Genomic DNA, 18,681 nt, shown 5'->3' on the forward strand with positions numbered 1-18,681 from the left:
AAAAAAAAAAAATATGGGTTGCTAGAAGGAGTGTGAGTATGTGAATATATATCCAAGCATGCATACGTCCCTCCTAACGTCACTTGTTATGCAGACGGACTTGTTGTATGTTATTATTCCATGGACAATATATTGTTACGGTGTCTGACTGCAGTCGTTGTCCTGTACGTAGGGTATGTAGGATTTTGTAATCTTCTCATCTTAATGAGTGCCAATTTGATAATTAATTGCTGCCCTTTATCGATCGATCACTTTTAACTCATAAGCATGCATGCTCGTGGCCCTCTGGTTTCTCTTGCTGATTCAGTAATAATAGTTGGTTCAAATGTGATCGACAATGACAGTAATCGTCACTCTGTCACGTTACTGAAATGTACGGTTAGTTTAGTAGAATTTCGAGTTGAGGCTTACGAGGGTTTCTTACTGTGCATTAATATATTAGAAACATAATTTTCAGTAGCTGTAGACTGTCTCAATACGATTGTAGACTAACTGGGTGATAAGTTCATATGGATAATGGATCAAGGGCCACTCCAAATGTTACATTTACTGCAAATTATTCTATGCACCGACGGTGTAAGTGACCCAACCTAACTGGCTCACACGAATGCCACTGAAAATTGATATTGGCGTAAGGAGTCGCGATCAAACAAAATTGAAGCGACCTAACAAGAACCACAAGCTTAAAGTTTAGAGAAGCTGTGTGGGTCACATACCGTTTCCTCCCTTTTTAACGACGTATAATTAAGTGCCCTAGCTAGGGATAATTTCCAACTAGGATAGATAAAAAAATCAAAGAAGTAAAAATTTGATGTCCCCCAAAATTTATAAGGTATGTCTGTCTAAATTTAAACTAAGAAAGTGTAGTTAAATTTGATGTCCTCTAAAATTTGCAAAAAGCTGCTCACTTTAAAAATAAAAAATAAAAAAATAAAAAAATATAATCAACTGTAAAGGACAAGTGAATCTAGAGGTTTTAATCGGCTGAGAAGAAAAGTATGGTTTTAAGTGATAATATTAGCCTTTAGATTAATACATGTAGCTGAGATTCACTTGTCCTCACATTCTATTAAAAACCATCCCTTAAGTGAGCATGACTGTATTTGTATTTATTTGTCGTCCTATACTTTGAAGCAAAAATACAAATTTAAAGCCATTAGTGAATGATGAGTTTAGAACAAAAACATGATATCTAAATTTGTATATTTCCAAAGCCAAAATGGCTATTGATTGAAAATTAGATTAAGTTGGTCATTCGGCACTAAAACTGTTATGAGTCACTTTTAGAAAGGAACGTATGTGCTTTTGTTTCTAAAATTCAAAAGTGGGTTTAAGATCGATGGACAACTTTATCATCCAATCCAATATTTCAATGTTCAATCTATAAATGAAACAACTACTTATCATTGCCAAAAAAAAAAAAAGAAGTGAAGCTCTGGTACATGCATATTATTATCACATTGGTACTTCAATGAATATTTTACCATTTTGGGAACAAATACAATCTTGTACTTTATTTAGTTAAAAGAATGATATATGCCAATAACTTCATCAAAATCTTGTGAACACTAAAAGTAAAAGTTTAAAGCATGAAAAAAAAAATCAATCTCTTCTTCCTTGCTCATAGTTCTTAACTTAGACGAACACTGAAATTGAAAGAAAAAAAAAAAAAAGTAAATCATATTATGATTTTATTAGAAAATTTATTATATATATTTTTATTAATATAAATTAAATGAGAGATTTTGTTAAAAAAATTTCTTTTTTAATTAGATATGTCTTTTTTTTTTTTTTTTTTTTGGGATCAGATGGTTAAGATGGGGGTGCCCAATTGTCGTAACCAAGCATGAGCAAACACCCATCTAGCATAATGCAATTATTGACCACTCATCACTAGGGCTGTCAATGGGTCGTGTCGGGTCAAAGTTTTTATCGTGTCGCATGAGACAAATCCAAACTCAACCCATTTAATAATCGTGTCAAAAATTTAAACTCAAACCCAATCTATTTATTAAACGGGTTACCCATTTCCAACCCGCTTAACCCATTTAATAAATAGGTCATCTTGTGTTAGACAAAATGACCCATTTAATAGTTAACAATGCGACCCATTTAACTAAAAAAATATATAAATTGATTAAATTCACTAAAAACTCCACAAGACGAAGAATATAAATAGGACTAAATTCAGTTTAGTCCCTCGAACTTTAGGGCTAAAATGACAGGACCCGCCCCAGATTTCACCTTGAAATCCAAAGTGGCCCTGCGGGGCCCACCTTAGAAGAAATTCTACCAAAAACTTTGGTGGAACTCCCTCTAAAAGTGTACTACCCAAAACCTGTAGAAAGACATTTACACTCTAAAATAATCCACCATTATTCTTTTGGAGCCACCCTGCTCCCTATGTCACAACATCTCCCATTTCACAAACAATTCTGAACTTAAAAATATTAATCTCATAGGTTATCAGAGCAATCTAATGTACAGGCGTACAAGAGAATATAATACAAGATAAAGGACCGATACTTTTTTAATGCGAAAGCTATGACAGCTATGCCTCAACCCCATGTATGCTCAACCTCAAGCTAAATAGGCCTGCAAACTGGGCATTTAAAACCGAAGGGCCCAGGGGAAAACATTTAAAAACCGTTAGAGTGAGTGGACGAAAAATAAGTAACTTCGAATGAATAAGTAAAACGCAATGTTTTCCCAAGTTATTCTCTAAAATCTCGCATGCAGTAACAATCTTGGAAATACTTTTAATCATCATCTTTATTGCAATCTTAATCATGTAAAAATAGAACATCTTGCAATCTCTTAAAATCTTGCAATCTCAATCCTTATAAAAACATCATTTTCAAGAGGCTCATTTGATGACTAGAAAGGACTGCTGTCTAGTCATCTCATTCCATCAGGAAGGGACTGCCACTCAGATGACGCATCGGAAGGGACTGCCAACCGGATTAGGAGGCGGTAGGTAGAAAGGACTGCCAACTAACCACAGGTAGTTAGAAGGGACTACCTACTAACTACCTCATGTCATCTGGAAGGGACTGCCAACCAGGTGACTCACCGAAGGGGACTGCCAACCGGTATGTAGTCTGGAAGGGACTGCCAACCAGACTATTACCTAGAAGGAACTGCCAACCAGACTATTACCTAGAAGGGACTGCCAACTAGGTAATATACGTATGCGCTAAAAATAGCTTTCTCAATAAACTGGAAACAACCTCTTTCAATTACTTGCTTTAGGAAAGAAACTCGATATTACTTCAATAAATCATTAATAATTCACGGAAAGCATAACTCAGGATTATCTCGCTAACTCAAACCTCAATATCTCAATAAATCCTCGAAAGCATAAATCAAATACTCTGTAAATCAATAAATATTTTCGGAAAGAAATCTCAATCTAACTTCAAGGCTGATAACTGCGGAGCTCAAAACTCAATAAATCTCGATATTCAATCATGCTCAAATATTTGCTAAATCCTTCGTACTCGTATATTATCATATAAACTGATATTCGAAATCAATAATTGTAACATCCCGTATCTTCACTTACCCGTTTACTAGTCATTTGGACGGTAAACGACAACTACTTTCACTGTTACCGTCGTTTCGATACTTTTAGTGGCCCTAAAATATGACTTTTTGTTCGGGTCAAAATTTGAGAAAATGTTCTCCATGAAAGTTGTAGAGGACATTAAACCGAACGCGTGCATATGTGGTACGTAAAAATCGGAGTTCATATACGAAAGTTATGGCCAAAATACTAAAGTTACTGTTCATGATAATTTTCTATAAATAGCCGAGTTACTGTAGTAAGTTTCCATTTTCGGAAACTTACCGAGCCCTCTCCCCGATTCTCTCTTCCTCTCCGACCTCTTCACCTTCTTCCGGCCATAACTCCTCCATCCGGCGACGGATTTTGACGTATAAGATGTCGTTGGAAAGCTCTCTTCCTTCTCTTCATTTCTGGGTTCGTTTCGTAGCTTGATATGAACTGTGGAAGGTGCAGAAACGAGAAGAAGAGGACCATCACTGTAGCAGTTTTGAGTCAACGCCAATATTTTCCAATTCCGGTAGTCTCCGGCCACCAAATTGGCGTCGAAGGGTTCTTGGAATTTCTGGAAATTTTTCACCGCCCAAATTGGAGCTCTTCCAGGACGACGTACCGAGCTATTGCTCGATGACGGAACACGAATGCGTGATCGTCGGAATAGTACTGTGAGTGGACTTTTGTTTTAAATAGCGATGCATGCATTTATTTTCTTAAATAATGCTCTAGTGATTATTCATATTACTTTTTGAGGAAATGAATTAATTTTCAGAAATTGATTTCGAATTATATCATGGATTTGCTTTCAATAATGAGTTTCAAAGGTTGGTTTTGATTTATAATATTATTTGATGAATTCCTTATTTCCGAGGTAAATTTCTGGAATTAAGCATATCCCTAATCACCGAGTTAAGCTCCTGGAAGATTTTTAAGATGAGTTTCAATGGAGTTGGATATTCTCAATTGTTTATTGACTTTCAATTTTGGCATCGGGAATGCCTAATTAAGGATTTTGGATTTGGTTGGCTTCTTGGAGATTTTGAGAGATTTTTGGAAATGGGATTTACCTAAACTAATTTCCGGTTTTGGTTACGGTTTTGAGAATATCTGGGCGTGTGGGACACGCCGTCGATTTATTCCTATTTCTCACTTATCCATTTTGAGATTGAGAGTAATCTTGGCGTGCGGGGTCACGTCGTTGAATACATGGTTTCTATCTCGTGAGAAATGTGGGGAAGCTACATGGATTTACTGGTTTTCGATGATTTTTCCTCACCATACGCGGGTTATGTTATTAGGTCTCCTCCTCACTGACTTTGTGTTGGTGAGTGGCAGTTGAGGTAGCTTGTTCTCCTCCTCACCTACTTTGTGTTGGTGAGTGGCAGTTGAGGTAGCTTGTTCTCCTCCTCACCTACTTTGTGTTGGTGAGTGGCAGTAGAGGTGATTTATTCTCCTCCTCACGTGGGTGGCAGTCGAGTTTATTTGGTCTCCTCCTCGCAATATCTATGTGTGAGTGGAAGTTGAGGTTATTAGTTCTCCTCCTCGCACAATCTATGTGTGAGTGGCAGTTGAGGGTAGGTAGAGCCTGGGAGGCTCCATTTCCCGTATGGTGATATCTCTTCCCCATATCCTATCATTTCTCGACTAGCGGGGCCTAGTCTGATTTCCGTGTAACCAGCGGGGCTGGTCTTATCCTGTTGAGTATCGGAGTTTCGATCTTTCCTCTCAGTTGTTTGTGACTAGCTAGCGGGGCTAGTCGGTTTTTCTTGAGCGGAGCTTCTCGTGATTTGTTTTCTAAATCGTTGCATGCATCGAGAGTTTTTAAGGAAATAAATGTGGGAAAATATAAAATGCATTTAGTTTAAAAATTGTTTATTTTTGTCCACTCACGCTAACGTATTTTATGTACTTTCCCCTGGGCCCTTCGGTTTCAAATGCCCAGTTTGCAGGCGAATTGCTTGAGGTCGGGCGTACACAGGTTGAGGCATAGTCAACAGCATGGCTTCCGCATCTGCCTTTGAATTAGGTTTTCCTCTTATACCTTTCTGTTAGAATTGCTCTGATTACCTATGGGATTTATGCTATTCGAGTTTAGATGTGTGTTTTGGGAATTGGAGACTGATGTTGATTTGGGGAGCAGGGTGGCTCCAGGAGCATAAGGATGAATTGATTAAGTGTAAATGTTTTTGTACAGGTTTGGGTAGCCCATTTTAGGGGAAGTTCCGCCAAATTTTTGGTAGAATTTCTTCTAAGGTGGGCCCCGCAGGGTCACTTCGGATTTCAGGGTGAAATCTGGGGCTGGTCCTGTCAATAATTCTCATAATATTTTCTTAATCAATCACTTCCCGAAAATCGTTTCCCAATTCAATAATCCATAAATAAATATCTCAAAAATCTACTAATAGCCCTCGGGAAGGAATTTCAGTACTAATCTCATAATTCATAAATAAATCTCAATAAATCAAAACTCAATAAACCATAAAACTAAGTAATTCAAATCATAAATTAAATCCCAATTGAAAAATAATAATATACTGCATGCACATTTAATTTAAAATAAATGTCCATTCACAGTACTATTAAGGCGACCGTGCTACCGGTTTCCTACGTCGAGCAGTAGTTCGGCACGTCGCCCTGTATACAATTATAATTCGTGAATAACAATATGAAATTTAAATACGATTCCAATGTCCTATTCTCATAAATCAACATTTTCATTTCTTCTCCAATTTAACCCAAACTTCACCACTAACACCAATTCATTAATTTAAAGGTTCTAGGGCAGAACCAAGAAAAATCCGGCTGTCGGATTCTCGTAAATCATTAACCGAAATTCTAAAATTCGGAAAAATTCACAATCGATACAAAACTTCTCCAATGTCCACCAAAATCACATAAACAAGCTCTACAATATTTATAGGATTTAATTGGCTAAAAACAAGAATTAAAAACCTGCCCTACGCGCCTCCACGCGCCATCTACAGTGGCAGCGCGTGGCCCCATGCGCCGCCGGCCACCACCTCCCACTACAAGAAAAAACAAAAAATGTGACGAATGAAATTCCTCACAAAAAGTCTAAATTCCTCACTGATAATCATCAGCGAGGAAATTGAGTCGTCGCAAATTTTCCTCACTTAGACCCCCTCACGGATTACTATATGCGAGGACTTTTGATTTCCTCACAAATGAAAAATTGCGAGGAATGCATATTCCTCGTAAATTAAAAATTGTGAGGAATGCATATTCCTTGCAAATTGAAAATTATGAGGAATGTATATTCCTCTCAAACTAATATTTATGAGGTTCTTGTATCCTCACATTTAAGAATATGCAAAGCCATTGTTGCTCATTTCACAAATATTTTGTTTTTTCTTTTAAATTTCACTTGTTTGAAGATAAACCACTGATATAAGACAACTAAACAATTGATCAATAACACTTTCGGACTTATATTAAATAAAGAGTAGTTATTACATACATGGTTCCTCAATTGCAAAAACAAAATATCTTAGAAGATATTTAGTTGCTTAATTACATGTGCAAAAGCTACCTCCTAAGTGGTGTTGCATGAAAATCAAGGTATCAACGTCTTCAATACCATTAATCCTACTACAAAGCATACCATTATTATTGCTACTTGCTAGTAAAATACGCCCATGTAATTTGTTAAAGATCACCTTTAACTTTGCATACTACTTGGCTATTATTGGAAGGTTATCATTCAAAGTCACTTGTATGCCTCTTGAGCTTTTCCCTAACATATCTCCTCTTCTTCATTTTCTCCTACAGCAAAATGAAAGGAGATGACTATATAGCCAACAAACATCCAAAAAATTTATATCACTAGTCAGTTTAACAATAATCTGACATTGATCAACCCACAACACTTGTTATACACCAGCAAAGACGTATAAAAAAATAGTACTATAAGGATGATATTAATTTAAAAACTGAAGGAACAATCATCAGTGCATGACCATAGCTTGGAAAAAGTAGGATAACAATACTAGATCACATATATGATCTAGTATATGGTTTCTGAGAACAGAGGAAGTGAACAACCTTTTGTCCTTTCCACTTGTGACTTGGACCCAGAAAAGAAACAAGCGTCTTTCCATAACATTTGAGACAGGGCCACTTGCAAAGCTACTGATCGATATGAAATTTAAAATATTTGTACCTGAACTCTTAATGTGTGTTGCCGAGGTGCTAGCCTTTGATGGGATTAGGGGCTCGTGCATGAGAAGCTTGAGATGGCTGAGGAACTATGTGTGTGGGTCAAGATGCTGGTGTTGGTTGAGGAGCTAAAATTGTATCTGAATGAGGAGACAATATGAACTTAGTCTTTTTCCCACTGAGGTTTTATCTGCACTGTAAAATTACAAAATGTAAGAATACAATTAAACATCATGACCAACTGAAATGTTTTTTGTGTGTGTGTGTGTGTTACTTAACAGACAAAAAAAATATAAATAAAGTTAGTTTTACAGAGAGTTTAGGAGCTAGAATTGTATTTGAGTGTGGAGACAATCTGAACCTAGTCTTTTTCCCATTGAGGTTTCATTTGCTCTGTAAAATCACGAAAAGTAAGAAAACAATTAAACATCATTACCAACCAAAATGTTTTTGTGTGTGTATTACTAAAAAAAAAAAAAGTTAGTTTTACAGAGAAACACCTAAGCATAGAACATTAGCTACATAACTAACTCACTCAAGCTTAATGACTCAATGACTATCAAGCAGAAGATTGTAGAGCAACCTTAAATGTTGATTGTAGATAAGTTAAATATAATCCAAGTAGCTACAAATCTACAACAACTAAACACATACCTTGTTCATCAATTCAGAAACATAATCATTTTTTTTCTCTCGTCTCTGTATTCATCTACTTAACTCCAATTTCCTTTGCAAGAGAACTTATCAAACTGCCTCAACTTGCAAAGAAATCACAAAACTCCTGGCAATGGAAGTCAATGAAACCAATTCCAATTAAAAGCTTGTGAATTCAAGTTTAACTAAGTTTACCTTGGCAAGACTTTTAGATTGGCATTGATGTCCTCTGGCTTTTCCTTTGCACAAGAAAGAAAAAAAGGTATAAAGTTTAAAAAGCAAAGGCAGCAATGCCAATAAAAGAAGAGCAAGAGAATTATACGTATATGGTGTATCATACATATATTTCGAGAGGAACAAGGGGATGAATTCAATCAAACCAGTTTTATATACACAAAGATACACAATATAGTTTCACACAGGCATGGAACTAGAGGGGCCTGGGTTGTGCTGCAGCCTACCCTATTTTTTTGGAAAAGAATTTCAAGTTAGACAAGAAATCATGGGAACAGAAATTTTCAGCATTGACCATTCCCTCTTCAAATGCTCACAGCCCGCGATAAAAAAAAGTCTGAATGGAGTGATTCCCTTAAACTAGAAAGTACACTCATAAATATAAAGTAGGTCACCCAATTTCCACTCAAGTGAAAATGGTAGCTTGTCAAAGTTGATAAACTGTTCTGCAAATTGCTGCAGACCTATAGTCACTCAAACTGCTATTTCTCCAAATCCAGAAGATTGAAAAGGATGAAACCATCTGGAACAGAAACTAGACACATTTCCCCTTCTTCCCATAAAAATTCACACTCCAATTAAATCTGAATAGAAAACTATAGGCCTGCAAGTTCACCGTTCTATTATGCAGATTCTGCTGTAAGCTGATTCTGATATTGGTGTACTTGGTTGGCTATTGTATAAGCTAAAGGGCTCAAAATTAAAAACTGTTTCTCAGGCATATGTGAGACATGCAGCTCTAACTTCTTGCAAATTTTAAGCTCCTTATTCTCGCTGGTTTACGAACTATAGCCTTCCAAAGTCAATCTACAATAACTTTTTCTGTTCTGACTCTCCAGTATTCCAATCAATATTCCATAAGTTTTACGATTCCAAATGAAAAATCCTTTTACAGGAAAATACTAGACATAGAGAAATACAATCTCACAAAATTTCAGAGCTTATGCTCTCCTGAGGTGAGAAATATAAGCCTCCAAAGTCGATTGATATTTCTGACATAAAACTGCTTAGCATGAAATAAAAAATAAAAAAACTTGAGGAAGAATTTGGCAACCTAAGATTTATCCCCCCTCAGTTTAATTTTCTGGTTCCGTCCCTGGTTTCACATAATCAATCAACCATTGCCCAAACAGAATTATCATATTCAGACTCGTAATAGCCAAAATCCAATTCAATCATAACCAAAACTATAAAAGACGAAGATGATATTCAAAATTATACCTGGATATGAGGGAGTATTTCAATTGGCAGCACAACAAAACCACCTATAAACACCCAAAGACAAAAATGTAATCAGCAACTGCACCATACCAAACCAGTAACTTCATCCATACATAAAAGTTTGCTTACAGTGAAACAACCCGACTTACCATAACATGCACCTTCTTTACACATGCTCTTCAACTACAGAAACAGTATTCTAGATTAGCAATATCGAAAAATCATATTGTATAAAACCAATTGAGATACTGAAACCATAATTTAAAGTATCCACCAAACACTAGTTTCAATAAAATCATAAAATTTGAAAAACAATAAAATTTTGAATCCATTGAATCAAACACTGAAATGCTGAAATTCTGTTCTGGTTTACTCACAGTGTACTCAAAGTCCTGACTTGAAACGCTCCCTGCAAGAGTATCATTTGGCATTGGTAACCTAGTCAACAATTTTCAGCGTCAAATTTTTCTGGGTATTTCTAAAATCAAAAGTAATAAGAATACCCCTTTTGACGGCATAGTAAGAATCCTGTGCAGCAACTTTGGCAGCTCCGATCTGAACCAAACAACACAAATGAAAACCCAGAGAAACAAAAAGCGACATTTACATTGGGTGGAAAAGAAGAAAGAGAAAACATACGGTTCTGCTCTTCAAGAAAGCATCGGCGATGTCATTCAGCAATGGATTACCCAGTCATTCAGAAAAGTGAGAATGAAATTTCAGATGAGTGGAAGAAAAAATTCAACCAAAGCAAGTAGTTTATGCGGGGTTTTGGGGAGGATGAGAAGATCGAATTAGGAGGGATAGCTAGTCGCACGAGGTTGGCCAGCCGTCCGCCGTAGTTATCTGTGACGAGAGATACCCTAAGTCGGGAGATCAGGGACGAGCCAAGAGAGAGAACAGGTGTAGAGAATGCTCATATATTGGTAGGTACTTTAATGTGTTTAGGGTGTGAGGAGTTCCTAAATTTCCTCACTGATAAATTTGGGATGGCGCCATCTTGTCCCGCCCAATAGATTGGGACTAATTTGGAATTTTTTGCAAGGATATTTTTGGGTATAATTCTGGCACCATATTCTACCACTTCATAACCAAGGAATCATAACATTCCTCACAAACTATGATTATTTGTGAGGAATTTTTCCTCGCAAATCTTTAACTAAGCGACGACCATTTATTCCTCACAAATTGTCATTTTGGGCGAGGAATTATCAATCCTCGCAAATACTTTCCTCGCTAATTACCTGATTTCTTGTAGTGTCCGATGGCCACCAAATTTCATCCACAGCATCATCTCAACATTCTAAGCATCTTTCACAACTACAACAAATCCAAAAAACGACTAGAAGTACCTCAACAATTAAGGAGAAGTTTGAACCCGAATTGTGAATAGTAACCCAGAATTTCAAATTTTCGATTCTTCCTTTTCGCATCAAATCGCTGTAAAATACTTGGGGAGTATCATCTACGTCCCAAGGCGCTTCCAAAGAACCTAACTTGATTGTCTGGGGTGGACGGAATCTGAAGAAACCGGCGATGACCTCAATCTGCTACAGTGATCGTCCTCTTCTTCTCGTTGATGCACCTTCCACAGTTCATATTAAGCTACCAAACGAAACCAAAAATGAAGAGAAGGAAGAGAGCTTTCCAACGACATCTTATACATCAAAATCCGTTGTCGGATGAAGGAGTTATGGTCGGAAAAAGGTGAAGAGGTCGGAGAGGAAGAGAGAACCGGGGAGAGAGAAGAGAGAGAGCTCAGTAAGTTTCCGAAAATGGAAACTTACCACAGTAACTCGGCTATTTATAGAAAATTACCCTGAACAGTAACTTTACCTTTTCGCATACGAACTTCGATATTTACATACCATATATGCACGCGCTCAGTTTAACGTCCTCTACAACTTTCATGAAGAACATTTTCTCAAATTTTGACTCGAACAAAAAGTCAACTTTTAAACGGAGCCAAAAAGTAAATGTAAATGTCGTTTACCTATCGAAAGACTCATAAACTGGTAAATTTAGGTTCGGGACGTTACATAAAATCACTTTGGTCCCTGATTTTTTTTTTTTAATCACGATGGTCCCTAAGCTTCCAAATTACATCACCGTCGTCCACAATTTGACTTTGACTCCGAATATGACGTCATCTGCTGACTTGGAGTCGACATGGGGCTCCACTGTTCAACCTCAACCCTCACTTTTGGACGAAATTCCCAAACTAACCCTTAATACTCTTTCCCTCATCTCTCTTCCTGAAACCCACCCGAGAGCTTCTCTCTTTCTCTCTCTCCCTCCCTTTTCCTCCACCACATCTCAACCCATGTCCTCTTTGCCCTTAGATCAAACCCACAATAACTTGACCCAATCCCGACCCACCTATATAACCCGTAGCAAGATCTCCAAGATCCAATTTGAAACCTTTACCAGCTCCCCGCCTCACTGGAGTTCCTCTTCATTGAGGAGGCTCCCCATCTCACCAGAGTTCCTCAACTCCTTGGGCCACATAGGTCAATCAGCTGTCTTTTCTCCGACGGTGACGGACTCGCTCTTTTCTCAAAACCAAGCCCAGCTATCGAGGGACCTTCGAAACGACGATGTATTGTCGTGAGAGGAGGAGTTAGCGGAGGATTTGGGTCGCTGCTGAAGATGAGATATCAAAACCTTCCAATCAATCTCAACCTTAAAACCGAAGCCGATCTTCCTATGGTCTTCGTTTGTACAAACAACGATTAATGATGGAGAAACGAAGATCGAAGGCTTCAGTGGTTCCATCGGTTTCACAGTGATTTCCGGTGGCTGTGGCTATTATCCGACACGGGTAAGGTACCAAATAAAATCCTCTTATTGAGCTATACCTTCTCTGTATACTAGAATTCTAGTTTAGCTGAGATTTGAAGAAGTACTTTGAAAAAATTGGAATTCTGGGATTTTATGTTCACTGTTGTTCCAGTGGTTTTTGAGATTTTTGTATGACAAGTGACTGTTCTTGTGGTGTTGAAGCAGAATAGGTGCTGTCAATTTGAACAAAAAGAAACTTCTTGATGAAATGAAAAGGAAGTGATGGAATATGATACGGATATGAATCTAGTATGGGTATGATTCTAATATGGGTATTGGTATAAATCTGGTATTGATATTGGTATGGGTAAAATGAAGAGGAAGTGATGGAATATAGGAATTAATGGCTGGTGATAGTCTTTTGGTGGTGGAGTTTCAAAAGGGTGAGGTGATGAGATTGGATGAATGAATGGGAAGAGTTGGGTGAATTCTTTTGTGCACAAAAGTTTCAAGAAATTGGAAGTATTGGGTGAACGAGAATCAGAGTAAAATCTGAAGAAAAAAAAATAAGCAGATTGAGATGGAAGAGAGAGAGAGAGAGCAAGCAGAAGAAGAAGAAGAAGAAGATGAAGGAGAAGATAAGGGGAGGAAGGGAAAATGTCAATTATACCCTTCTTAGAGGGTTCAAATATGAAAACTGGGCCCCATGTCGGCTCCAAGTCAGCAGATGATGTCATATTCGGAGTCAAAGTCAAATTTTAGACGACGGTGATGTAATTTGGAAGCTTAGGGACCATTGTGATTATAAAAAAAAATCAAGAATCAAAGTGATTTTAGCCATAAAATTCAAGGGACTAAACTGATTTTAGTCCATATAAATAATTATACATAATTCATAAATAATTAAATTCAATGATTATAATGCAAAATATTTCAAATTGTCTAATCCTATGATCAAATACTCTCAAAGTCTAAAATTTCAAGATGAAGTATAGTATAATCAGGTTACACAGGTTCACTTCGTGTTGGCGGGTTAACTCATGGCCGACCCATTTATTAAATGGGTCATGGCAAGTTGACCCACGGCTGACCCGTTTTTTAATTGTGCGGGTTCAACCCGCTTTATTTCGTGTGAGTTTCGAGTCGTGTCATCGGGTCGTGTCAAAATTGACAGCCCTACTCATCACATCTCGTTTTTTAAGTAGATATGTCATATAAGGATTTTTTTGGAAAGAGAAATGGATTAGATAAACAAATTTAATGATTGAAATTAAAATGTAGCTAAGGTGTAATGAGCAAGTAGGATGAACAAAGAAACTGATAGGGTGACAAGAGCGACACCCTTAATATATGTGTATGTCAGGTAAACCTTCTCTTTTAATTATTAATTTTCTTAAACCTCTTAATTAACTTTAAATTGTTATTAGGGTTTGTAGAGTGTGTATTTTGGCACACACAGCAAATAACACTATAAATGGAGCAAATTAAGTGGTTTTGTAGATAGTACGTACAACATAACAAGTTGATCCGAGGATCGAATTACAAAGATACGATTGAGAGTTTTGTGGACCACTCAACCAATACAAATTTATTAATTAGCAAAGAAGCTAGTGCATACTTCTTCCACCCTAATATTTTTGCAGCAGCAGGATCATCATCTAGTTCTCGGTTTCGGGTCCATGCCCTCCCCCTCCCTTTCCTCCCTTTCCTCCCTTTCCTCCCTTTCCTCCCTTGCCTCCTCCATTGCCTCCCTTGCCTCCTCCGTTTCCTCCCTTGCCTCCTCCGTTTCCTCCTTTGCCACCTCCGTTTCCTCCATTACTTCCTCCTCCGTATCCTCCATTTCCTCCCTTGCCTCCTCCGTTTCCTCCATTGCTTCCTCCTCCGTATCCTCCGTTTCCTCCCTTGCCTCCGCCGTTTCCTCCATTGCCTCCTCTATTGTATGCCCCATTACCATCTGCATTCGAAAATATATTTAAGTGTCAAAAAGGAAAAGACAAAAGATGATATACGTACGTAAATCATATATCTCGTAATTCACAATAACCTTCACTGACTCACTCTATATATGCATGCATGCCTCAATTAACTCACGAATTGATTATTACAGGAATAATTTTTAGGAAATTATGAAAGCATTCCGGATCGAAATTTACCAATAGTTGGAGTGGTTGTCTCAGTTAGGTCACGATGAGCTGAGACCTCAGCAGTGATGAGGAGAACGGCAAAGACAACAAGAAGAATAGTCTTTGAGTACGCCATTTTTCAGTGGATTGATTGCTTATGGTTTGTATCTGTGAAGGGTAATAAAAGAGGTGATTGAGTTTGAAGTGAACGTAATGTAGCTTAGCGCTTCCTATTTATAGACACTAGCTGCAAGACAGAGTGAAGAGATATCGAAGAGTGAGTGAGAAAAAAGTCAGAGATCGAGGTCAATTTGTGAAGCCTACGTTTTAAATTTCTTTTGTCGTTCTGGAATAGAAAGTATGGACGTGTTACTTATTTATCAATAATGGTTTTAATTATTTGGTTTTGATGATAAGGTGGATATATATATAGGAGGATTGAGATACTAGCTAGCTTAGTACATTCCAATCATGTAAGAATTGGAGTCCACGTACAGAACATTTCTAGGGAGAGGACCACAAAATAATTGACACTGGAGTCTTAATCACACATGCAGATAGGATTTCAAGGGATACATGTGGAAAATCGATCGGCTGAAATTCATAAGAACAGACTAGTGATTATCAAAGTGCTCTTCATTGCCGCCCATCCATTAAACTGTACTATGTGATATTAGCATCACGTTCTTATGGACTTCATTCTACAACAATATGTTTTCATTTTGACAAAAAAAAAAAAAAAAAAAAAAAATAACCAATAAGTTGGATATATGTGTGAGATCATCGATTATCGACGCTCCGCATACCACAAAATTCCTAAATTAACTTTTATCCATCAACTCTAGGTCAAGGCAGTAGTTGATGATTCGACTAATTAACTAGTATCACATATCACGTGGCAAATAACAACAAACACGTCGGTGATAATTATAAATAAAGAGGGACGGATTTCGTCGGGTTGAAATTTGAAGATCACAACAGAACCAACACTATAGGACCTACAGTTTTTTGGTGTGTTTTGCATCAATTAATTGAGATTAAAGTAGAGGCCAAAAGCCATTGCATGTATGTATGTAGCCGCAGAGTTTGAATAGGGAGGTTGTTCACACTGTCGGCAGGCATCTCTGATTTCTGTAGTCGACGAGTAATTAGAGGGGTTTATGGTTTCTGGCTTTTTTTTATCAGATCTTCTTTGGCTTTTTCGATCAAAGGGAGACAAAGAAGAAGATTTGGACATCGAAGAAAATTACAGTACTGGATAGATAGAAAAGCAAAGCATAGTGGCATACGTCCCTCACTGCGTCACTTGACACCCAAGTATGGAAGCAGGGGCCTGGATTGGGCTGCAGTCTTTATCTGACTCACTGCGCGTTGGGTAGTTGGTATTGGTAATTTCCTAGCTATTTATCTCGTCATCAATGCTCTAATCTGAAAGTAATTTTCTTTTATTTAGTGAACTTGAAGTTATTTTCTTCTTTTTTTTTGTTCATGCGACTTATTTTATGTTTGGTTATATACGATAATTTAGAAAAAATAAGGTCCAGTTAGGGATGGAATCGGTTCAATTGGTTCAATTTTTAAGTATAAACCGAACTGATAATATTTTTTTAAACAAAAATGGAAACAACATCTTGTCAGTTTCGATTAATTTCAATCACGCTGACTTTAACAAATTGACTATAATTTAAACCCAATAACATGCAATGAATGACAAAAAAGTTCTGAGAAATTTAAAGCTATGAGAAAATAAATAAATAAGCAAAGTAAACTACATTTACAATAGAATGATCAACCTAAAATCATAGAATTTAAAAGTTCTAATAAGTAATAGAAAATTATTCTAAAAAAAAATAATAATAATAATAATAAGCAGTAGAAAATTAAAGAAACACAGGACTCAAATAATTATATGACTTTTATTTGCTTTTGGTTCCCTTTTTTACTTTTACTATAAAGAAAAAAAAAGGTACAATTCACACTCCATGTTTTCTTTTTTAGTATCAAAAATTTTGTCTTTTGATAGTAAAATTTTTGATAGTGTGGATTGTATAAATGTGATGTTAAGATACTATAAAAAGAAACATGGAGTGCATTTAAGAGAAAACTTCTCTCTCTCTCTCTCTCTCTCTCTCTCTCTCTCTCTCTCTCTCTCTCTCTCTCTCTCTCTCTCTCTCTCTCTCTCTCTCTCTCTCTCTCTCACTCTCATATCATGACCGTTCTTTGCGAGATCATCCATAGTAAATTAGTAATGTTAGTTTCAGATATAAGTAATAATGTTTATAAGCTTTTATGAGTTTCAACTTCAGCCAAACTTATTTCCATATTATATACATAGTTTTGTTGATCTTTAATTTGGAATCAATTGATTCAAAAGGATATAACTGAGATTTTTAGGCCAGAGCAACCCCTAAAAACTGGGTGGGTTTTTTATTTTTTTATTTTTAGCAACCCCTAAAAACTGGGTGGACTTTAAAAAAAAAATAATAATAAAAAAAAAAACCCCACCCCAGTCCCACCCTTGATGGGGCTCGAACTCCTGACCTCTTATATATGAGACCAAACCCTTACCACCCCACCAAACACACACACCCAAAAACTGGGTGGACTTGATTCTTCTCCTCTTCAGTTGGGCATTATTATTTTTTTATAATCATGTAAGAATGCTCAAAAATCACAAATTCAAAATGCAGGCAGCAAGCAGCAGCCAACAAACAAAAATATGTCCAAATACTAATGAAGCTGAAAATGACGAGGGAAAATATATAGTGGTAGCGGGGAGATAGTAAGGTTTTGGAGTTAATTTGTGGAAAAAAGAAAGAAACCTTTCTCGTCAAATTGCATGCAATAGCTATACGAGGAAGAACGTAAGTATTAGTTTTATGGTTGAATTTCAAGGGTTAAATTTAGTGATTCTATCATTGACCAGAAAAGTTTGTTTCTTGCTGAGTAGCAAAAGATCTAATGAGCTAGGCCGTAATCTTGTTATTATGTTTTGAGCTTATCGATCTGGACCTAAAATACTGTGCAAATAGAAAAAGGGAGGAATTTCATTGTGACAATCCAAAATTTGTCACAAAAGTTTGACAAATGCGAGGAAATTTCAGTTGTCACACTTGATCCCATCGGAAACAACCAATTTATCACATAAAGTAGGTATTCGCGAGAAATTGATAGTTGTCGCCCATATGAGATTATGCGACACCCAATTCCTCGCAAAATGTCAATTAGGCAACAATTTCTACCAATTGTCGATTAATGTTTTTGTGACAACTTTAACTTCCTTGCAAAAGATTACTTAGCCGACGACTTCTGTGGATTGTCGCTTAATGTTTGTGTGACAACTATATTTCTGTCGCTGAAGACTGATTTTGCGACAACTTTTGTGAGTTGTCGGTTAATGTTTATGTGGTAACCTTAACTTCCTCGCTCAAAATCAATTGGATGACAACTTTAACGGGTTGTTGCATAATGTTTATGTGACAACTTGAACTTCCTCACTGAAAACTAATTAGGCAACGACTTCTACTAGTTGGCAACGACTTCTACTAGTTGTCGGTTAATGTTTATGTGACAACTTTAATTTTCTCGCAAAAGACCAATTAGGTGATGACTTCTACAGGTTGTCACTTGATGATTATATGACAACTTGAACTTCCTTACTGAAACCCAATTAGGCAACGACTTCTACAAGTTGTTAGTTAATGTTTATGTGACAACTTTAATTTTCTCGCAAAAAGCCAATTCAATTAGGCAACGACCTTAACGGATTATCGTTTAATATTTATGTGATAACTTGAAATTCCTCGCTAAAAACCAATTAGGTGATGACTTCCATACATTATCGGTCAGTGTTGATGTGACAACTTCAATTTTCTTGTTAAAGACGAATTAGGTGATGACTTCTACAGGTTGTCGCTTAATATTTGTGTG

At 36.8% G+C, this 18,681-nt stretch overlaps 1 protein-coding gene and 1 non-coding gene across 2 annotated transcripts; both read right to left on the reverse strand.

The window, feature by feature from the left end:
• Nucleotides 1-1,800: 1,800 nt before the first annotated feature.
• Nucleotides 1,801-1,894, reverse strand: LOC112183185. The gene has a single exon (XR_002929776.1). It is a non-coding gene; the product is annotated as a small nucleolar RNA Z279/snoR105/snoR108 (small nucleolar RNA).
• Nucleotides 1,895-14,103: 12,209 nt separating this feature from the next.
• LOC112175840 (glycine-rich protein DOT1) lies at nt 14,104-14,970 on the reverse strand. Its single transcript, XM_024313591.2, has 2 exons — nt 14,782-14,970; nt 14,104-14,582 (listed from the first exon to the last, which is right to left on the reverse strand). Exons 1-2 carry the CDS (start codon nt 14,885-14,887, stop codon nt 14,287-14,289), a joined length of 402 nt encoding a protein of 133 aa, XP_024169359.1. The 5' UTR covers nt 14,888-14,970; the 3' UTR covers nt 14,104-14,286.
• Nucleotides 14,971-18,681: the final 3,711 nt, after the last annotated feature.

The sequence above is a fragment of the Rosa chinensis genome, chromosome 1 (genome assembly GCF_002994745.2).
Source record: "Rosa chinensis cultivar Old Blush chromosome 1, RchiOBHm-V2, whole genome shotgun sequence".
Classification (NCBI taxonomy): Eukaryota; Viridiplantae; Streptophyta; class Magnoliopsida; order Rosales; family Rosaceae; genus Rosa; species Rosa chinensis.